Source organism: Sarcophilus harrisii, chromosome 3 (genome assembly GCF_902635505.1).
Source record: "Sarcophilus harrisii chromosome 3, mSarHar1.11, whole genome shotgun sequence".
Taxonomy (NCBI): domain Eukaryota; kingdom Metazoa; phylum Chordata; class Mammalia; order Dasyuromorphia; family Dasyuridae; genus Sarcophilus; species Sarcophilus harrisii.
This window is the reverse complement of record NC_045428.1, coordinates 441,017,472-441,041,709: the sequence shown is the minus strand read 5'-3', so window position 1 is coordinate 441,041,709 and position 24,238 is coordinate 441,017,472. Positions and strand designations below refer to the sequence as shown.

Below are 24,238 nucleotides of genomic sequence, written 5' to 3'. Positions count from 1 at the left end.
TAGATAAAGATAATGAAAATTGAGATAAAAATAATATTACAATTACTGAATATAAGTAGAATCACTTAAAATGTTAAATGTGTTAAAAATTAAATTTCAAACAACAGCAAACAGCTTAGACATCTCCTGTTTTCAAATACCATTTTTATATCTCAGCAATGAACTTCAAAAAGGGGTTTCAAACAGGGTACAAGAAATACCATGATAATAAAAGCTTTATCTGTTAATGATAACTGACTGTATAGTTCTGATTTTTAATGTCTCCTAGTTCATTCTACTACCTTACTAAATATTGTAAACTAAATAAAATTCTCTATACTTATCAATACTTGCTGTTCACTACTTAGAATAAATATTTGCAGAGAAGGATGGGCTTTTCTCTGCAGAGCTTAAAAACTTATACATGAAAACAAGAGAGAATGTAACGCTAAAAGAAAACACATTTTATTCAGCAACATAACAATGAATACATATATCATACTCTACTCACACATACCCATATGAAGACTTTCCAGGCTCCAAAAGCGTGCTATTTCCCCTCTGGCTACCATCTTGCTGTTTGAAAAACACATACAACATGTGGAGAAGGATTGCTTGGTTTTTACTAGATGAACCTCAGTCTTACAAGGATCTCGGAGAATCACAAAGGCTTTTAGCTAGTGAAACTGCAGAAATAGCTTATTCACTGCGTGGAGTTCCTATGTGTACATTCCAGGCCAGAGCCTACTTAGAAACTGACAGCTCACTTAGTGTTCAGTGTAGCTGGGAGTTGAATGACTCCAGTGACATCATGGGGTACCCTTAGGGAGGAAGTTCTAAAATGAGGCAAAATCTACAGATACCAAATGATAACATATTCCCACAAGCTGATTAGAGGTATTTAGCAACTCTGGAGAGACTGTGGTTTGTGGTGGAAGAAAAATACATTTGGTATTTTTAATAACAACTCTAAAACCTGGGTGAAACCTTTAAAACAGGTGTATCATTTCACAGGAGTTCAGCACAACAAAGGTTGCTCAGTTCAAGAGTGGAAGTTTAGGATTTCACACAACAGAATGACAAAAAAGTCAATCCTGACAATAATGCTTTGCAAATTGCAATTTCATGAAATTATTTTTTAAAGAAAATTTTGTTGTATTTAAAAGCTAACAATTAAAAAACAGTTTTCACATTCCTCTCTTTACCCTTATCCTTTTCCTCCTGTAACATTAAAAATGACCTGAATACTTGGTTATCATTACACCTCCACCCACTCACCGCCCATCATGTATGAAAACAATAGTAGCAATTAATTTAGCTATTCCTGCTCAGGGATCTTTCTTCAATAGTACATGTTCAGAAAAACCCTGGGGCACTTTTGTACATAACAACACAACACCCACAGAAATCATACGGCTTCTTATAGTACTGCTTCAGAATGAAAAAATAAATATTTCCATGAAATATTAATGCTGACTATTTTCTAGCCTTTAAAAACCTGTGGCTATGGAGAGAGCTTTTCCTATAGAGTCAGTGAAGTCTGCCATTATTTCCTGCTGAGAAAAGGTCTTTGAGGGGATCGATGCCTCAGTTCATCTAAGTAAGAATGGCATTTGTCTGAAGCCCCTCATCACCTTACAGTGACAAAATAAGGTGTGTGAAAATAAATAGAAAAGCAGGTCAGTCTTAGGAGAAATCTTTTCCTTCGGTCTCTTTGTGCTCATGTAAATGCTCCTTTTAGTGACTAAATGAAAATGCATTTTCTGAATGCTTACTACATGCTAAGCACGGAGACATGGGAAAAAAAGAATCCCTGCTCTCAAGGAGCTCACTTTCTAATAAGAAAAAACAACATATGGGAATAGTCCTGTGATCCTTAGGATGCAGTAACAAAGCAGAAGATAATTCATCTTTTCCAGTGATAAAATCATACTCATTTCTGATGGTAAATCATCTGATTGTCCTTTGGTAACAAAAGTTTTTGTTTCTGGGTCTTCAGTAATTGTGGATATTGAGGAGTTGGGGCTTCAGCACCTGCAGAAGGAGTCACTGGGGTTATGGGGATGATGGCTACTGATCATCCCTGCAGGGACTAGAAGGGGCCAGCAGGAGTCGACTGGAGGGGAATACTTTTTCTCATTTTTAGATAAATTTATGTTCCTGGAGAATGCACCTCTGTAAAGCTAAGCATATTATTCTGATTGCATGGGAACCACAGCTTTTGTCTCATCAGACACTATTAGAAACCAAATAAGTGGGTAAAGACAGTAAGAATTAAAATGTGGATACATATTTGGTAGTGTAGAATGGCCTAGACAGTGATGAGTTGAAGAGTGGGGAAAATAATGTGATAAAAGTAGAGAAAGTCTGTATATATTTTCTCCTTAAACAACTCTAAATTCTAGCAGTAAGAAAAGCTATAAGGAGATTTTTTTTGTTTCTTTTACTTTCTTGTTTATGGTCCCTGATGCACAGTAGGAATTTAATAAATGCTTGATTATCAGTATCTAAAATTCCTACCATCAATTGTTAATGCCATATAAGTTAAAGAATATAGCCTTCTTTTCTGTTACTCATCAATAAATTGAACTGTTTTGGTGGAAGCATAATTGGGGGAACGTTGTTTGGGGGGTATTTGTTAGGAAATATCTGCTACATGAAAAGAAAATATATTAATTTTTAAAATTTCCTATTATTGACCCTGTTGGTTTCCAAATGTATTGTAGTATCTGCTTATTCAGGCTCATCTTTTCCTTAGCATTCCTCTGTATTTTCTTACCAGGGACAGACTAGACGTGGGCCAGAAAACACAGTGAGTCAGGAGTAAACTCCCTTTAACCCTTAAGAGCAACATAGAGTAGAGAATTTAAAATCAAGAGAATAGGCCTCTTTACAACAAGCCTACCAGGCACACCAAGTGAGGAATGCCCAAGAGAAAGGCAGCAAGGAACTTGAGCCTCCTATGCATGGGCTTCTTATAGAGGTCAGATTCTTCTTGTGACAGAAACCCTCTCCTTTTTCTCGAGTATCTAGGAACATGGACTGGTAGTGCCTGAGCTGCTGGGGAGGCCATGGCTGTCTTGATACCACACAGACTTGCCAAAGTCCTGTCATAGAAGTTGGATATAAATGGCAGAGTACTCGATGGAAATGCCAGAGAAGGAAAGAGTGAAAAATTTCCCCTAGAAAACAAAAGATTGCTCCTGTCATTGAATCCTCTGAAAACCTACTTTCCAAGAGATTAGTGAATAGATTGGATGAATATTGATGAAAAGTTTTCTTCTTTTATTCTTCATTAGTTTTATAAATGGCATATCCCCCTGAAATGGATTTTCCTTAAAAGAGATTCAGGTGTGCTAGTGATATCCACATAAAGAGAGAGGTAAAAGAAGTAGAAATTGTTTTTGGATATTTATGGAAACATTGAAGTTGCTGGGAGTTTTGATATTTTAAATTCTAATTTCATTCAAGAAACTTTAATATACTAACATGCAATTTGACTGCTTTCTTTTGATCCCATTTTTTTATTTTGCTCAAGAGATAAGAATCTAAATGGAAATGGGGTCACATGTCTAGTGATGAAATGTTTTATATCAACAATTTTAAATTTTAAACTCTAGAATAAGCAAAGACAAAGTTAGGGAGGCCCTGGAAGACTAGACGTTCTTTCTAGCACATGAGCAGATATCTTAATTCTGTGCATGTGCAAAAAATGAGATCAAGAACTGGTAGCCTGAGCTTAAAGAGGCCCCTGGTGGTTCAATCTGAGATTGCATTGTGAAGGGCTATTTCAGGCCATACCCAGGCAGGTAAGCATGTGTGAGTATTGAAGATCATCCATATGTTTTGCCCATGTAATAGGGAAGGAAGAAGAAAATTACCAATAACATCAAGCAAGATGCCCTCACAGAAACATTCTCTTTTAGAGACAATCTGCTCCATCAAATTTCCTTATCACAGTATTAACACATAGTTCTCCCTTTCACTGTCTTTGGCTGTGTGTAGAAAAGGTGCCTTCTGATTTCTAAGAGGTTCCACTAAAAACAGAGATGTTGTCCCAGCACCAAAATAAGATTCTCATAAGGTTTAAGTTCTTATGACAAAAAGCCTCTTTAGCAAATCAGAAGATTTTTCCATATTTTTTTTAATGGTTTAAATTAGACATAACCTCAACAACAGTAATTCTCTTCTGATAGGTAAGGAGAAAAATGGCTGCTTAATACACCATTATCTAGCAAGAAGCATGGCAGGGATGAGAAATAAAGCCTTGTATTTTGTTTTTTAATTGAAGTCTAGATTTTATCAGACCAGTGTAAGAACTCTGAAATGATATCTTCAGCTCTGATAAAAGGAGTCTGGATATTTTCTTAATAAGACATTCTCCCTGGATAAGATAGCACTATATTATATCAGCAGAGACATTGAAGATACCAAAATTGATTGCTGGCAACACTGGGTGAATCAAGCAAAGGAATCAGTTCCATCTGAGAGTGAGAAGATCCAAATTACGCATTAATGTCATACATTTAGAAATCAGAGAGGACTTTGTTTTTAAATGCCAAAAAACAGATGGGATACTGTAATGAACATTTTCATTCAATAGGTGCAAAAGTTTAATTCTTTTGTTTTCTGGGAAGTGGCCCTATATTATATACTCTGTCCTATAGTGTAATCTCACTTTATAGCTAAGGGAAATGTTTTGAGTTCTAGCTGTGCTACTATCTTTTTCTTCTCAGATGTATATATAATCATGTATAAAACTATATTTATATATAATTATGTAAAAAACTATATAACTGTATAGTTATATACATACACACTTCTATTGATACACTTACCTACATATTTTGTTTTGAAGCCATCTAAGAAGAAAAGATAGTAGCACAGCTAGAACTCAAAACATTTCCCTTAGCTATAAAATGAGATTGCACTACAAGATTTCTAAGGTCTCTTCCTGTTCTGAAATGCCATGATTCTGTTATTCTAAGTACAATCTGGTGTAAGTATATTTTCACATGTGGTCATTTCCTGATCAGCAACAGAGGGATAATTGGCATCACAAGCAATCCATGTGCCTGGGGAGTTAAGTCAGTGGCTACAATGACCTAACTGATTCCCCTTTCCATTGCTGAAGAAAAAAAAAAAAAACTTCCTGTCACAAAGAAAGAGGGGACTTACTGCCCTAAAAGTTAATTAATAAGAACAACAATAAAAATCTATGTAATGTTTTAAAGTTTGCAAAGCGCTTTATAAATATTATTTGATCCTCACAACCATTATTAATCCTATTTTTCAGGTGATGAAACAGTTTGAGAGAGATTAAATTACTTTTCTAGAGTCACACAGCTTCTTCTAAGTGTCTGAAAATAGATCTAAACTCAGGGCTTCTTGACTGCAGGTCTTGTATTCTATCTAATTGCCTGAGACAAAGGGAGTTTGAGCCTTCCAAGTGTGTTTATACACTTGGTATATTCTTTGGGGTTACAGCATGGCAGTTGGATGGCACAGAGGATAGACCTGGCCAGGCCTGTAGTAATGAAGACAGCTCCATGAGTTCAAATCTGATCTCAGATATGTCCTAGTTGTGTGAACAACTAGTCATTTAACTCTGCTTCAGTTTCCTCATCTGTTAGGGGAGCCGGAGAAGGAAATTGCAAATCATTCCAGTATCTTTTTCAAGAAAACCTTAAATGGTATCAAAAAGAGTCAGGCATAACTGAAAATGACTGAACAACAATAATATAGTAGCTGGGCTAGTTGAAGCTTTGTTAAAATAACAGAATTATTATTTCTAGATCATAGGATTTAGAACTGGAAGAAATCTTAAAAGTTCACTTTCTTATTTTACAGATGAGAAAAATAAATTCTAGACTTAATTTTGGTCACAGAGATAATAAGTCTCAGAGCTGGGATCTGAACTGTAATGCTCAGACTCCAGATCTACTTTTGGCAATTCATTCTTACTACCAAATAGAATAGTACTTGAGTTGGCCAGCACTATAGCTAAACTTTAGAATGAAATGTTCTATTCTCTCAGTAGAGTCCCTTGCCCGCACGCAATAGTTAGGACCAAAATCTCATTCTCTATAATAGTAAGGTAGAAGCTAGGAAAAGAATTTTTCTTGGGGCAAAGTTCCCTAAGTGAACATTCCAAAGACTCCTAGCACCTAAGTGATCATTAGAGGTCATTATTACAGGACTAGCCTCATTCTCTATAATAGCGAAGCAGAATCTAGGAAAAGAATTTTTCTTGGGGCAAATTTCCCTAAATGAACATTCCAAAGACCCTTAGCATCTAAATGATCAGATCACTTATAACCTCATCAGAGGTCACTATTCCAGGACTAGCTTCTCTAGTGTTAGAATGAATCTGCTACATTAAGATTCTCAGCAATTAATCAAAATACAATCAGAGCTAAGGCAGAATGAAATAAGTAGAACCAGAAGAGCATAATACAAAATGATTACAGTAACAGAAAAGAAAAGATTCTCAAAAAGAAGTCAAATTCTGAGCAACAGTAATCACCAACTTTGGTTCTAAAGCACAGAGAGAAACACACACCTCTGAATAGAGATGGACTACAGGGATAGAATGCTGCAAAGTCTGGTCATCTTACTTAACTGTTGCTATTATAAGGGATAATTCAATTCTTAGGAGTAGGACATACATTCAGTCAGTTTTCAGGAATTTCTGACTCTTTGTGACCTCATTTGGGGGTTTTCTTGGCAAAGAGACTGGAGTGTTTTGTCCTTTTTATCTACAACTTCTTTTATGGATCAGGAAATTGAGGCAAACAGGATTAAGTGACTTACCCAGGATCACACAGCTAGCAAGTGTCTGAGACTGGATTTGAACTCAGGAAGATGAGTCTTCCTGATTCTCAGCCCAGTGTTCTATCCATTGCATCAATATAACCAGGAATTATTATGATGTATAACCAAAAGTCATCAATCAAACATTAAAAAATTATCAAATCATTATTAAAGCCCATTCACTTCTGTTACTATAATATTGGGCAACTGACTTAATTTTTTTGCACCTCAGTTTCCTCATCTGTAAAATGAAACTTGTACTAAGTGACTTCCTGCTCTAAATCTATAGTCCTTTCACATAATCCTATACCTTTCCAGCATATACAACACTATAACCATGCTATCTATTTATTCAACAAACATTATTTGAGAGAAGACCACTTTTCATCTGAACTGGGTGGCCTAACCACTCAAAAGTGGCTAAAGGCAGACTCTGCTCATTTCTTAATTTAACACCAAATGCTCAACAGTCACAGAAGTTCACCACAAAAGGGAGGGGATATATCAAGCATAGCATACAGGAAATGGAGTCAGTTTGAGAAATACTGTGAGAACCCATGCTTCCATTCCCCAGAATACACATGATAACTACTAAGTGGTTCCTGTTTGCTTGTTCTAAAACTATGCTTTTGAATTCTCAAGTGATGTAGACTTAAGCCCATGGTTTGGAATAATTTCCTCATTCTGCTCACCATCTTGGTTAAATTTGTCAACCTCCCTTATAACATGGTACCCTTAAATGAATATCATAATAATAATTAACATTTGTATGGTATCTATTCTGTGCCAGGCACTATGCTAAACATTTTACAGATATTTTTCTCTTTTTTGGTCCCCATCCTTAGAGGTAAATGCTATTATTAATCCCATCCTACATTTAAGCAAACTGAGGCAAAAATTAAGTGACTTGCCCAAGATCATATAACTTGTGTCTGAGATTGAATTCCAGGCTCAGAGTTCAATCCACTGCATCCCCTAGCTGCTGGACACAATTCCGTGAATGGTTCCTAACCAATCTAAGAGTTCAGTGGGAAAAATCCCTTGTTCTTCGGTCTTATCTTTGATGACTCCATGATTATATCAGTGTAGCCCTTCTACACACAAACTACTAAGACACAGTACAGTGCTCAATTTAGAGGAATTGATTTCCAATTCTAGTTCTGCCACTTACTATCAATAGGATTTTGAGTATGTCATTTGGTTTATCTAAGCCTCATTTTCCTGATTTGTCATAACAATAGGTAGCATTTATGTACCACTTTAAAGTTTTCAAAGCTCTTTACAAATATGTCTTTTTATCCTCTCAATAACCCTAGGAAGTAGGCAGTGCTATTATCCTAATTTTACAGAGGAGGAAACTGAGACAGAAAGAACAAATCTCTTAATGGGATTTCTTCTGGGTCACATAGCTAGTAAATGTATAAGACTGAATTTGAAGTCAGATCTTCCTGCCTCTAGGACCAGGAGTCTATTCATTGTGCCACCATGGATAAAATATAAATCCTTTAGACTGATATTTAAAACCATTCACAATCTGACTTTAGTCTACTTTTCCAGGCTTATTTTGTCTCAGCTCATCCCCTTCATATATTCTCTGATCTAGCCAATCTGGCCTACTTGCTATTCCCCAAAGCTGGAATGCCACCCCTGTTTCTGTGCCAAAATACAGACTATTCTCCATGTAATTTTCATTGCTATTTTCTGGAATCCTTGATTTTCTTTGAGACTAAGCTCATGTGGAACTTCCCACATTAAGGAATTCCTTTCCTAATTTCAAGTCTATTTTTTATCTGTCCTCAAACTCTTATGTATATATCTGTTTTTAATACCATGCATATATCTGTTTTTTAATTATTTTCTGATGTTAATTTCCTTCAGAAGAATGGAAGCTTTTTGAGGACAGGGACTTAATTGTTTTGTTTCAAGTACCCATCACAGCACTTTCTATATAATAGGTACATCAGTAATGCTTGCCAAATTGGATTGGAAGTTATAGAACCACTGTTTAGGAATAGATGGTCCAATAATAATTAACTAATAAAAGGCAGAGCTACTTAGCCTTCTTTTGTTACATCTCAAACAAGTGGTCATCCATTCTAGCTATCATCTGCTTGTTCAACATCTCAGTCTATATTGGTACTTAGCAAGTCACTGAAAAAAAGTTACTTTTGTAGTTCTATCTGCCATGAAATTTGTAAAAATTAAATTTTTTTCAATAAAAATCTCTTTTCTCTCTACCTCCTTTCCTATTAAAAAGAAAAGCAAAATTCTTACAACAAATATTCATAGTCAAGCAAAATAAATTTCTGTATTGGCTTTGTGCAAAAAAGGTGTCTTGTTCTGCACTCTAGGTACATCACCTTATGTAGAATATTTCAGCAATAGAATAGTTATGGAATAAGGATGCTAGATATATAGCATACTTTTTTTTAAACAAAAAGCATACATAATGAAAATCTGTGGTCTTAAACTCCAATGCTTTTTTCTGTTCTTGATTATATGGAAATACTTCTATTTGCTGATATTTGTCAAATTCAGAGTAACAATTAACTAAATTTTTTTTTGAAAAGATATAATTGTCCATACCCAAGTTTTTAGAAATTAACTAATTTGACAGATGATAAGACTGAGGCATTTAATCAATGCTTATTGATTGACTGACTTCCTATAGAATGTATTATGAGCATTGACAATAGTTTATAACCCATTTATTTTGGATTCAGTTAATTCAAAATACTGTTAAAATTTTATTTTTATTTAAAAAACCTTTCTAAGGCCACTGATAATAATTCACAACCCATCTAGTTTTGACTCATTTAAACTCAAAATGCTGTTTTAAAAAATTTATACTTATTTCAAAAACCCTTCACCTAATGCAAGGTTAACCTTTTCCCAAAGGCTAGAGCAAAACAGCACACTCAAACATCATCAAGAAAAGAAACTGTCTGATTCGTGTTCCTTTTAATATCCTTTTAAGTAAAACAGTTTTTGTACACAGAAATATTTCTTTAATGTCTTTACATTATTGAATGAGCATTATCCAAAAGATAAATGTGAATGAGTTACTACATACTATTACTTCAAAGTCAAAAATAGTTTTTAAAAAATATTTTTAAAACATACCCATTGCCAATTATAGAAGTTACCACCGCTTCACAAAGAATAAGATCGTGCAGCTATGTTCATTTCCAGGCACACAACAGAAAGTAACAAAATGAATTAGGTACAATGAGTAATTACCTTTCTCCATTTCATTCACTCCAGCAAGCAAAAGCATCTTTGAAGCACTTCATAAAGATATTCAAAGCCAAAGAATAGTTTTTTCCCCTTGTGGTTTTTTTGTTTTGTTTTGTTTTGTTTTTCCACATCTTGGTTCTTTCCTGAAATGTTAACCTTGGAATATTTCTCTGATTTCATGTGCTAGAGCGTCCCCAACAGTTTGAAGGAGTCATGTGCAAGTTAAAAGTGTAATAATTTGTTGCTATCCCCCTGATACTTAGTCCTTAAATCAGCAAAATAACTTCAGCCTATGAACAATGCACAATACTCTCTCTGTATGTCAGGATAAAATCAAGCCACAGAAAAGTGAGCTGTAAATATGGAAAGGAGTGCTACCCATTAATCACAATGCCCTAATTTTAACAATCAGGATCTTCAACACTACAAAGATCTTTAAAAATTCACAGTGCTTAAAATATTTTTTTAAAACAAAGCAACCATGTATGAGACCTGGAAGGAATAAGTCATCTTATTTAGGATTTTTCCTACACGAGCTGCTAACAGGTTCAATGAATTGTTGGGCAATGCTGGGCATGGAGTCAGCAACGCTCATCATCCTGAGTTCAAATCCAGCCTCAGACATTCACTGGCTGTGTGACTCTAAGCAAGTCACTTAACCCTGTTTGCCTGAGTTTTCTCCTTTGTAAAATGAACTGAAGAAAAGGCAAACCACTTCAGTATCTTTGCCAAGAACACCCCAAAATGGGGTCACAAATAGTCAGGCACAACTAAAAAATGAATGAACAAAAGTTTTCATGTAGAAGACAACTAAATTATTTGGAAGATAATAAGAATAAAAAGAAAACCACAAAAGTTTATACAATCTATTCCACCCATTCTGGACCTTCACATCAAAAAAGAAAGGTTTTATCTTTTCTTGCCCATCTTTTTTTTTTAATATTTAGAATCTTAATATTTTTTGTTGATGACAGAGAGGTAAAACTGCATCATCATCATCATCATAATTAGCATTTACATAATACTTTATGCTTTGCAAAATGCTTTACAAATACCACCTTGTTTGATTTTCTCAATAACTGGAGGAGGTGGGTACTGTTATTATCCTTGCTTTATAGAAGATGAAACTGAATCAGAAATTAAATGAGTTGCCCAAAATCACTGCTAATAAATCTGAAGCTGATCTGAACTTAGGTCTTCTGATTCCAGACCCAGAGTCTATCTGCTGTACCATCTAACTGTCCAGTGGATAGAGAACTGACCTCAGAGTCAGAAGTATCTGGGGCTTGCCTCTGATCCTGGCTGTCTGACCCTGGGCAAATCACTTAAGGTCTAGCCTTCAATCTGGGAACAAAGGCATCATCAAAGAAGAAGAGTTAGAAAAAGGAGAGGTAATTTCTTATAAGATACTTTGAAAAAATGAAACTTCATGATTTTGGACGAGTTATAATACCTCTTCATAGATAAGTGGGCCTTAGATCCTCATCTGTAAAGTATGACTAGATAGCCTCCAAGGTCCCTTCTTTATGGGAGAATGATATTATGAAAAAAGTGCATTCTTAAACATATTTTCTAAGATAAAATTTCTTTTAAAAAAGATTACTGATGCCTTTTGTTTTTGCAATCATTTTTAGAACTAGCTATTCTCCTTTACCTGCAGAATGAATGTTCCTTTATAAGAAAGAAAATAATTAAGAACAAATACGAGATCCAGTGACTTCATCTGACTAGAAATATTCTGCCTTAGTAATTTGTCCCCCTTCTCTCTACTTGAAGAGGAATATTATTTTCTTCTTGAACTTTTCTCCAGGGCATTATTGATTCTTCTCATATGATCACAGAGCTAGAACTGGAAAGAACATCAGACATTACTTGGTCCAACTCTGATTCTAAAGTCAGGCTTAAGTGATTTTAAAAACCCCACAATGTTATTGTTATTATGTATGTTGTTCTCTGAACTCTATTTATTTCACTCTGCATTAGTCTATAGAAATCCAAAATTAAATTTCTGTGCTGACAAAAGTCATCAGTGATTAAATTGACTAACATCTATCTAGTAATGAAAAATGTTAATAAGTTGGTGAATTACATATACTGTAAAGCATTTTAGAACTTTAAAGTGCTAAATAAATGCTATCACTATTACAACTATTACTATTTTTGTGATTTTGTTATTATTATTATTATTATATTATCCTTGAACTCCAAAATGGGACAAAGTATTGCATGATACGTTCATGGACACAGTAGCGAGAAACTGACTATAAGGTATTATGAGTTTCAGAACTTATTAAATAACTGTATTCAAAAATAGATAAGAACAGATTAATGACCATCTTCAGGAAGATCTCTAGTAAAAATGCCTCAGGAAATCTGCCCTTATCCCTGTGCAAATCAGCATTTTAATCAATTGATTAGATGAAGATATACACAACTTACTTACCAAATTTTCAGAGAACGTGATGCAGAATAACATTCTAAGCAGCAGAATCAGTACTAAAACATTCTTGGCAAGCTCAAATTATGTGCTGAATTTAAAAGGATAGATTTTGATAGGAATAAATGTACTATATATGGGTTCAAAACTCAATTATATAAAGATGACAGATACAGTGAGTTAATCAGTTAATAGTGTGGCGATATGAGAGGTTTAGTGGACTGCAAGTACAGATCAACATTCATAGTAGGTAATATATAGCATCCCTCTCTATCTCTGCCTTGCTTGTCTGTCTACACACCCATATACCCACACATATACAGAGAGATAGAGAAGGAGACAGAGAGACAGAGACAGAGACAGAGACAGAGAGGGAGAGAGAGAGAGGGAGAGAGAGAGAGAGAGAAAGAGAGAGAGAGAGAGAGAGAGAGAGAGAGAGAGAGAGTGTGTGTGTGCTATGGAGGAAAATAGTGAGTACTTACTGCCTTTGATGAATCAAATCAAATCAACAGATCCAGATCCATAAAAGGATGCTCCAAAATCTTATAAATGTGATTTTTGAACTACTATCTGTTATCTTTGAATGATTATGGTCAGTGGGTTTAGAAAACAGAAAACGCAGCAATTTTTAAAAGGGGTGGAAGGGAAGAAGAGTAATGAAATTCACAAATTACAGACCAATGGAATATAATTTTGAAACCTGGCAAAATTATAGACTATATTATTAAAGAAATAATTGGAGAACCTCTTTAAAAGAAAGCAGAGATCATAAAGAATAGTATCACTTAATTAAGAACAGATTATGCCACATTTACTTCATTTATTTTTTTGAAAGGTTTATTAGACAGATAGAACAGGGGAATGCTATAGTCATATTTATTCCAGTTTTTAACAAAATATTTGACAATGTCTCTTATGCTATGTGGAAAAGGAGAGATATGGGCTAGTCACACTCTCTGGTAGGTTTTACTGGCAGGCTGATTCTAAGCCTGGTAGGCTCTAAGAATAGGCATTAATGGTTCAAATAAGGCAATTGGGATTAAGTTACTTGCCCAGAGTCATACGACTACAACGTGTTAAGTGTCTGAGGCCAGATTTGAACACAGGTCCTCGACTCTAGGGTCAGTGCTCTATCCCCTGTGTCATCTAGCTGCCCCTCACTAGCAATTTGGAAGAAAGATTTTTGTTGAGCAGCTGCAGCTCTATGTTTAGCCCTGAGCTACTTAACATTGTTTTGTTTTGTTTTTTAACAAATTTTCATAAAGGTATAAACAACATTACTATCAAATTTTCAGAAAATAAAAAGCCAAGAAAGATAACAGAGTTGATATTCAAAAAAGATTTTAACAAGGTAAAATTTTGGATATAAATCTATTAAAATAAAATTTAATAGGGATAAATGTAGAATCTTAATATGTTTTCAAAAAATCAACTTGACAAATATAAAATGGGTAAGGTATAACTAGAAAAAAGTTCACTTGAAAATGATTCAGACCTACTAAGTTGCAAGTTCAATAGGAAGTAACAGTGATATGGAAGTATGCTAAAGCAACAGGCCTATTAAGAGAGGCTTTGTGTTCAAAATCAAGGAAGTGATAACTGCCTTATTTAGACTACAGCAGGAGTATTGCTTGTGGTTCTATATTTTAAAGAAAGATATTGGTAAACTGAAAAATATTCAGAAGAAGCAAAGAAAATAATGAAGAGTCTTAAGATTGTGCCATATACAGACTAGCTGAAGTAAACTGAGATATTGAACCTGGAGAAGAAGACTTGGTAGGGCACAATAGCTGATTTTAGGTAGTTGAAAAGTTGTGATGAAAACATATCAGACTAGTTCCGCTTGGAACCAAAGACCCAAATAACTTTCATCATGTCACTGAACTTGCTGATTCTCAGTTGCCTTATCTATAAAATGAATGAGAGTGGACTACACGGTCTCTGAACTTCTTTCCAGCTCTAAATCTATTGATATTCTGGTCTAAATGGCCTCTAAAATTACTTCCAAATTTGAGACTTTAAAATGAAAGATCAGATAAATTAAATGAATAGGACAAAGCTAGGAGCAATAGTAGAAATGGTGAAGGAAAGCAAACTTAAATTTGGGGTAGCTAGATGGGGCAATGGATACAGTGCGGGTCTAGAGTCAGGAAGACTCATCTTCATGAGTTCAAATCCAACCTCAGACACTACCTATGTGACCCTGGACAAGTTACTTTAATCCTGTTTGCCTCAGTTCCTTATCTATAAAATATATAGAGAAGAAAATGGCAAATCTTTGTCAAGAAAACTCCAAATCCAAATAGAGTCATGAAGAGTCAGATATGACTGAACAACAAAAAAAATCCTTATATTTGAGGTAAGGAATGATTTCCTAATATTTAGAGCTATTTAAAATTAAATGTGCTGCCCTTTCATTGGAGGTTCAAGTGAAGGTTGTATGACTATTAGAGTGGATTTTTTTTTCAGATATAAGTAAGACAACACTGCCTCTGCAGTCTTTTCTAGCTCTAAAGTTCTGTGGGTGAATGTGAGAGCTGGCTTCAAATATCTGAAGGATCATTACATGGAAGAAGATTTTAAGTGCTTTTTTTTTTGGCCCCAGAGAACAAAAAAAAAAGTAAAAGAAGATGTAGAAAGGCGAGCTTCAACAAGATATACTAAAAAAAAATTCCCAACAATTAAAATCTTTTAACAATTAAGTAGAAGGTTTATAAAAATAGTAAAGTCCTTATAAAGGGAGATCTTTGAAAAAAAGTCCAAGTCCTATCTCCTGTAGTACAAGATATCCTTCTGGCTTCTCTTGGATTTTAGTGTTCCTATCATCTTACCTCCAAATTATTTACTTATGTACATAGGTTTTCCCTGAACAGAAAGTAAATTTTTTATCCTTATATCCCTAACATACTTAGGGGACACTTAATTCTCTAGGAATATCATTTTCCTCATTTGTAAAGTGAGAGGGAATGGGCTAAGTGGCCCTGAGTTCTTCTCCAGCCTACTATCTATGATACTCTCTCTCTGTTTTGTTTGTTTTTGGGTTTTTTTGATAAATAAATGGCCTCAGAGAATACTTGCAAATCTAAAAAACTGTGAAATTGAAGTCAAGGAAGTAAAATGACATCTAAATTCACAAAGTCTATCAAAGGAGTAGTTTGGATTAAAATCTACATCTTCTATATCCAAGACCAATACATTTTCCACTATATGATGCTGCCTTAGTTTCAAAGGCAAAAAAATAAGCCAGTGACTGAACTTAGAATCTTCTGATTAAAAACCAAGTTCTTCATCCATTTGGCATTGTAAGCTGTTCTCTTAACCACTGATTGGCTATAGAAATCAACTCTAAGCCTTTTCTTCCTTTCCAGAGAATGACTCTGACGTTACTCTTCATTGCTCAAAAATGTTCATCTACTTCATCCATGTCTTTGCACTAACTGCACGTTATACCTTGAATGCTCTCACTCCTTCTGTCTCTCATGTTATTCTTTAAGTCTCCGGTAAATACCTTTTGCAAGGCACCTTTCTTTGTTCCCTTCAAAGCTTATGCCTTCCCTCTGAAATTACCTTCCTTTTATCAAAAATGTATCTTGTACATACACAGTTGTTTGCATGTTGACTTTTCCATTAGAATGTGAGTTCCTGGAGACAAGGAAATATTTTTACTTTTCTTTGTATCCTTGGCACTTAGCATGTGCCATGCACATAGTAGATGTTTAATAAAGGCTTGTTGATTTAACTTGACTAAATCTTCTCAATTCAATTCTAATGTTCAGTCTATTTTACCCAGCTGATTATCAAATGTTTTAAATGTGAAAGTTCAGAAGGATAAGATTTTTAAATGACTTTTTAAAAAGCTACATAAAGGGTAAAGTCATAATACTTTGAAAAAGAGTTGCCTCCTGATATTTCCTATGGTGCTTGCTAAGAGCTCCATGAAACTTACTATTAGATGTTCTCATCTGCCTTCTGCGTCCAACTCGATCCAGCCCAATAGGTGTGCTTTGGGAAAACGTGAATGGCCGAAACCGGGCAGAAACAGCTTTATATGGTGGCACTTGATGAGCTGGAACTGCGGGCCTGGTTACTGGCTACAAGAAGAAAGTGAAAGATTGTTATTAGTAATAATCAAAGATTCCCGGAAATTATAGTTCTTATAATCATTTTCACACAATACAGCCAAGATGAAGGTTCTCACCCTGAAGCTGATTACAGGTTTCAAACATCCTCCACCAAATGGTGTCAAAAACCTCAGCTGGCACTGAGTCTCCCCAGCACTTAAAAAGTCTCACTTCTTCAATTGTTTATAATCTGCTTTCACTTACATTCCATCATCTTTCAAACATGAATATAGTCTATGTCATTTATCATTTGTTTATAATACCAAGCAAAAGTACTATAGAGAAGAACAGAAAAAGAGAAGTACATGAAGGAAGCTTGTAGATTTCTCAAGATATTTCTCCACATAAATACAGAATAAGAAGTTAAGAAGATACTTTTTAAAGAACTTTCCTATCTTCCCCATCTCCCACCAAAAAAAGCTTCTAGTATCTGGAAAGTAGTCCAACTGATAATATCATGTCTCTTCTTCCAATAATTAAGTTAACTGACATGAAGTTTATTTAAAATGGAAGCAACTGGGATTTGTCTTTTCTAAATTTATATCAATTAAATCATTTCTTGAAGTGGTCATTCCCTCCCTAGAAACTAGATCTGCCATATTTAATTAGATTTTAAAATACACATTAAATTAGGGCAGGTTTGCCTCACAATTTCTTATATTGGGCAATTTAAAAGAAAATTTTTAAATAAGCTCATTCCCTCAACACTAGATTCCCTGACAAACTGTCTTTTTCATATATATATATATATATATATATATATACATACCATACACACATATATACATATATACCCCCACACACATTATATATATAGATATACATATGCCTATATATTTATAACATATTATATATAAATACATGTATATTATACAAAGTATTTTATATAGTATATAAAATGTTATATGCTTCTATATATTTAAAGTAGGCTTAGCTACCAAGTTTTAATCTGTACCAAATTTTTTTTCAAAATTAGTATTATTTTGACAGGTTCTATGACTACTGACTCTTATTGGAGTAGGAAAACTCTGCCATGAATTGGCAACTGCTGTGCAATTTATAATCTAAGAGAATAGCCTGAGGCAATGAAAAAATAAGTAACTTGCCTAGGGTCACCCAGTTAGTGCATCAGAGTTATCATTTGATTTCTGGCTTTATGATGTCTCAACAGAGCCCCCCTACTCACTATTTAACACTGCCTCTTTGAGAGCAAAATTTTTAAATAAGACTAAAGAATTTCAACATGAACAAACTCTTCACCTCATTTTTTTTAAGTTCTTAATGTTAAGAATTTAAAGTTTGCAAGTTAAAACTAATCTTCAACTGCAATTAATATTAGATAATAGGTTTAACAGATAAAATTTATATTCTTTTTAGAATTTTTCATCTTTATCAACACTGTAAGTGTCTGAGACAAAGTGCACACCTCATACTTCACTACCTTTCTCCCCAGTACCCAGTACAGGTCTAAGCAATTATCAGATAATTAAATCCGGCTGACTGGTTTTCTGATATAGGCCAATAGGACCAATAGTAGAATTTTAACCAATGAATAAACCACTGGAAATTGGCAATGTGGCTGGAGAAGTGATTAAGGAAGCATATTACAGAAAATTCTATTTCCTATCATAAAAAATATCTAATTGTCTTCATTTTCTCCCTGTCTTTATATATCAAAAATAAGCAATTTTTTTCCAGTAAGAGATTTAACTTTTGTCACTTTCAAATTATTTATTACTACATAATTCAGATTATTACTACATAAGATACTGCAGGACTTTCTCAGTTTACATGTATCAAAAATAATTTACTATCCCAAAGAGAGAAAGAACATTAGTGAAAGGCATCCAGAGGTCAGAATAGTTAGTTTTAATTAGAATATGTCTTCAGACAAAGTCAGGAAGAGAAGGCTGAAAGCAGCTGACATCACATTTGGGGAAAACAGAAGAAAGGAGAAATATCCTGTTTATTTTACAGCTTGGAGACAAAGGCCAGGAGGCTGAAGAAGCACTGGGGCTTGTTGACTTTGGAAGAAGCACATCAGATCTTACTTGGGTCAGAAGATTTTCTATTTCTTCCCTCTGGTTGTTCCCATAGAAGCTGACCCCACCTATCACAGAAATGGGTCTTCTTTTTCGGCATCCTTTTGAATAGCCCAAAGAAACATTTTGGTCAGAAGTGTCAGAGGAGGCCCCATTCTGCTGGTTTCCTCCATCCACAGAGTCCAATTTTTGGGTTTCCATGGCAACTGAGTCTTCAGGAATGGAGAAGCTTCTGCTTGTCAACTGACTGTAATCGGAGAGGGGCCTAGGTCGAGATCTTTTTCCAGAACCCCATCTTCTCCTTGTGACTCTTTGTGGCTCGGTCTTTTCTTCATCCTGGGAGGAAGACTTCCTCCACTGTTCATCAGTAACAACCTTTTCAAATGTGAACAAGTTAAGTGAGCTTAAATGTCTATAGAAAAAATTAAAGCAAAATGAAACATCCCCTTCCCATGCCATCAACCCTCTTTTAAAAAACCCTCGATTTATTTTATTATATTTTTAAAGTGTCATTTTTGTACTGAAAGACATGACTAAGACACAAACTAAAATAAATTAGTCCAATTTTAGTTTCAGGCTGAATTAAAACCATAACTTAACCTAGAGTCATTAGCTAGAAGGACTAGCCAGTGATATCTGTGATTAAAAAAACAGTAAGTTGTTTTTTTGGTTTTTTTTTTTTTTTTTTAAAGCCCTACTGCTAATATGCTGAAGGACCATGCTGATTGGACCATCATTTATCTAAGCTGCAATATTCAGCCTAAATTTATGAAACAATAGACTAATCTAAGAAAATATTGTTCAGCTGGTAGAAGAAACGAGTTTATAATATAACAGGTATTTTAGGAAGATTAAGTACAACACTCAAGTAGCAATATGACAAACAAGTTAAGTGTTCTCAAGTAAGAAAGCTCTGGGTTCAAGGCCCAACTTCTGATACATATTGTTCCTATGGGCAAACCACTTTTAATAATCAAGAAACTTTCTTAAATTTGCAAATTTCAGAACAATAATAGCTCACATTTACATAGCCCTTACATTATTCCAGGTACTGTGTTAAGCACTTTACAATTAGTAACTCATTAAGATCGCTATCTCACTTGATCCACACAACAACAATGGAAGGTAGATGCTAATTATTATTCCTGTTTTAAAGATAAAGAAATTGAGACAGAGATTAAGTGACTAGCCCAGTTTCAAAGTTAGTGTCTGAGGCTGCATTTGAACTCAAATCTTCCTCACTCCAGGCCCTCCCCAGCTGCTCCAAGAAATGCTGTTGATCCACACTGAGAGGTGGAGTTTGCTCATAACTCTATTCCCATGAAATCACATGTATAGGCCAAAAAAATGCAAGGCTACTTTAGGAGTCAGTAGTGTGAAATGTATTTATCAGTGACTGCTCAATGGCAGTGTGACATCAGGATGTCACTAAACTTGTCAGTTTTATCTGTAAAACCAGAGATATGAATTAGGTAAACGCTAAAACTTATTCCAAATCAAGATTCTATGATTCTTAGATAATTATTTCCTAAATATTTAAAGCACTCATTCACTTTACTTGATCCTCTTAAAGATGAGATAGAATAACTATTTCCGAGGACTAACCCCCTGATTTACATCATAGGTTTGCTTCTGGACTTAATTTTTACTTCTTTTTAAAGATCTAACTCCTCCTCTACACAGTTTTAGGTCCAGAGGATCAGAGACTTAAAATAGAAGAAACCTCAGAGTTCATGCAATCCATTCCTCTCATTTACAGATGAGGAAATAGATTTTTGAAGAGATTAATGGCTTGCCCAAATTCTCACAGGTAATGAGTGGCAAAGGTGGCATTTAAACATAAAGCCTATAATACCAAAGTCTACTATCTTTCCCCGATAGAGTTAAGGACTTACCCTTATTATAACAGGCACTTTAGAGAAAAGCAAAATAAGTATGTCCTTACATAACACATACTAATGCACTCATTATGTAATACTGATTGTTATAGTTATCTATATTTAAGTCATACCCAACAAAATTGTAATCTCCAAAAGAGTAGGGGACAGTGTAATGGAAACATTGCATTTTTCCTAGCATTTGGCTTTGCACATAGAGTAAGCAATGAACAATTCTTTATTCAATGAATGGTGTTTGGATATATCTCCTGCAATATGAGGGCTGAGTTTAGGTCAGCTATATTAGGGATGTTAATAAAAGGTGTCAGCCACAGTATGGGTGATAGGAAGACAGATCAGAATGCACAGGAAGCAAAGATATCACATCATATGGGCACGTCTATCTAACTTTCTTCCTACTACTTCTGTAGATACAAAATAAGGAGTGAGAGAGCAAGAACTATCCGGGTCTTGGGGGAAGGGAACAAGAGAGCATCTAGGAAATCAAATGATAGACAGAGGGGATCGGGGTTTATAGAAGCCTTCTCTAGGTCAGGGATTCCCCAACCTAAAGGACAGAATTGTGATAAATTTCCAAACTTAGCAGTCCTGACTACGTTGGAATGAGTGGGTCCAGAATTGAGAAGATTAAAGGGTAGCAAGTAAGTAGAGTTTACAAGTTTACCTTTCAGTTTTTTATTTTCCCTTCAAAACATTAAGAAAACAAACAAACAAAAAAATATAACAACCAGTGGCATTCAGAAGCCAGGGCAGTGGAAGCCTATCCCACTTTCTCAGTGGTATATTTTATAAGGTGGAAGAAAAGCTTAGAGACTTTAAAACCATCAGGAATGAAAAAGAGAGTGGGATAGAGAAGCCCCTGAGATCAGATTCCAACCAGCCCAAAATAATGATAAATTTCCTTTTTTTGTTATTCTTATGCAAAAAGGAGTCAGATTTTCTTCACCAAAGCTGAAAAATAAGGAAATAGATTTAGGAAAACAATAAGGCAGTTTAGCTGTGCAGGTAACAAATCCTTCAGAGGACTCAAACACATTCCAGGAAATGATCTCACCTCAGTAATGCCATGTATTCCCCAAAGCAGGGAAATCAAATACCACCACCAGCAGCGATTGGATTAATCTTTTAAATGCAATATACCTCAAATCTCGGCCATTGTCCATGCACAGGTGGTACTTTAAAAAGCCCACTTGATGCCTCTGCCTAAACCTGCAGCTCATTTTTGTAAATTCTTCCGGTATGGCTGCAAAGGTAAACAGCAGTCGGCGTTTTAGAGCCCACAACAAAATTAATTTACAGGAAAATAAGTGTAAGGTTTAAAAGTCTGTTTAATTTCTAATCCAAGTACTGAAGGAAAAAAATCGCTCTGATTTCAGTTAGCACTAACGATTTCAGTCCTGTCAAAAAGAAATAGACTTGGAAGACATGAGAACCTTGAACCATTTTCAAAAAGTAAACAACTTTAGCCAAGTTTATCTAGTTCAGGAAAAAGAAAAAAAGAAAGAAAGAAAACTACCTAAACCTAATCTCAGCAAGAAAGATTTCCATTCTGGATTCTATTTTGAACTTCTTGGAAAGTGTTAAAGAAACACAAACAAATCTTACCCCCCAAAGAAGCCATATTGACCTACCTCTGAGTCTGCCACTGGTAAGGGTTGTCCACATACACACTGGAAGAGCAAACAGTTGATCACAACCATATTTTTAGAGGCTTTAAAAAAATAAAGCTCTTTGCTCTTAAAACAATCCTACTGAGAATGAAAACAGGCCTCTTCCCATGGTTGGCTGGGTCCTTTGACCAAGGTTTCTGGCAGCTCCCGGGAGAATTGCAGGAGAGCATAGATGCACTCTTAAATAGCCAATTCACACCCAAGTCATAAACTTTAGTAAACAGCCTCTCCAGGGAGTCACTGCCTGGTTAACTCTTGCTTGACCGATCTCAACACACTCTTCCCATTCATTTTCACTCTACTGATCTCTTTCTACTGGGATTTCTGTTCACATTGGTCATCAGTTTTAATATCTTCCTTCAAAGCAGGGATTCTTAATCTGAGATCCATAAACCACCCTCATGGGAATCCATGAATAAATTTCAGGGGAGAATCCATGAATTTGGAGAGCAAAAAACATTTTTATTTCAATATAATTGATTTCCTTTATAATACTATTTTGTGATATTTAAAAACATTACACTGCTTAGCACAGGACCTGGCACATAGGAGCTTAATGATTGATTTGAGAAAGCCACAGGCTTTACAAGACTGATTTAAAGAAAAAAAAAATCATGAAAAGTGAAGATGGTCTAGCAATTCCGCAGAAAGCCTACAGACATTCATAATTCATTCTAGGAATGTTGCATAATGAATTTTATATAAAATAGCTTTCCTAAATTGAGACCCAAATCATCATTAAAGAGAAAAATAGCAAATATTTAGAGGAGAGAGGTGTTGTTAAAGGGATGCAGATGAGGTATCTATTGTTATTCAGTAAGATCTGAACATATTTTTCAAACTGTGAAATTGATCTTAGACTAAATTAATAGAGTAGTGCTGTCCAGAAGAAGAAAGTCCTACACTCTAGTCAAACCACATCTGCAATCCCACATTCAACCCTGGCCAGAATATTTTTAAAGCTCTAGAATGAAAGACTTGAGAATGTGCCTTCCATAGATAGATCACTGCTAGATATGAATGGGATAAAGATAATGGACAATGGGGGAAGGGGGAAGTAATGCTACTCATTTACTCTGTTTCTTTTCTCTGTCAAGGAGAGAACTAAAAAGGACAAGATAGAAACAGGACAGAAACAGATAGTACAAAGTACTCAAGATTATTAGGGAGATAGTAAGACATTATATCTTGTTTTTGATGAGTTCAAGCTAAAAGGCTTGACAACATCTACAGAGAGGAAGCCATCACATCTCCTAAAGCTCCACTTATATGGAGATAAGTTGAAGGAAGTGAGGATGTTAACTCTAGGAAAAAAAAAATTTTTTTTGGCAGGGGGAGCATGAAAGCAACTTTCAAGTACCTTAAGATCTACTGTGTAAAAGAAATTTAGATTTGTTCTGTTTGAACTAAGAGCAATAGGTGGGATTTGCAGAAGCAAACTTAGACTTAATGTAAGTAGACGTGTCCTAACAATTAGAGCTTGCTAAAACTAGAATGGGTTATATCATGAGCTGGTGGTTTGTTAATCCTCACAAGAAACCTAAAAGCATAAGTTTAAAGATAGTGAGTATTCCTTTTCCATTAGAGGTTGGGCAAGTGGTTGCTGGGTCCCTTCTGACTTATTCTATGACTGTACAAATCTTTTTGTGTATAGGGGGAGGGGGAGATTGCAATTGGAATTAAGTGACTTGTCCCGTTTACACAGATAAAAAGTGATAAGCATCTGAGACCACATTTGAATTCAGGTCCCCCTGACTCCAAGGCAGGTGCTCTGTCCACTGCACCATCTAGCTGTCCAATTTTGTAATTCTTTAGACAAGAGGAGAACATGTGATCATTTTTAAACAGGAAAGTAACCAGAAGCTTTGCATTAGGAAGGTTAACTCTGTTAGGAATGGAATGGATAGGATAAGAAAAAAGTTGGAAGTGGGGAGACTAGTTAGGAAGCTGAGAGAACACAAAGACTTAGACCAAGAAAGTAACAATAACAGACTTATACAAAAGGAAAAGGATTCATAGGATAACATGCTGGTAGAACTTG

The 24,238-nt window shown here is 35.0% G+C and overlaps 1 protein-coding gene across 5 annotated transcripts in view; it reads right to left on the bottom strand.

Annotated features, from left to right (window-relative positions):
* Positions 1–24,238, bottom strand: part of SPATA13 (spermatogenesis associated 13) — a 143,195-nt gene that overhangs the window by 43,976 nt on the left and 74,981 nt on the right. The window contains exons 1-3 of one of the 5 annotated variants that reach the window (XM_031960786.1): positions 22,159–22,678; positions 18,639–19,004; positions 16,413–16,557 (exon numbers count right to left, since the gene is read on the bottom strand). In XM_031960786.1, the coding sequence (XP_031816646.1) occupies positions 16,413–16,557; positions 18,639–19,004; positions 22,159–22,227 (580 nt within the window). In that variant the 5' untranslated portion in view covers positions 22,228–22,678. Of the gene's footprint in view, positions 1–496; positions 4,690–16,412; positions 16,558–16,664; positions 17,315–18,638; positions 19,005–22,158; positions 22,679–24,238 lie in introns of those variants that run through there. The other 4 variants (XM_023499579.2, XM_023499581.1, XM_023499580.2 and 1 more) reach the window with 4 other exon arrangements.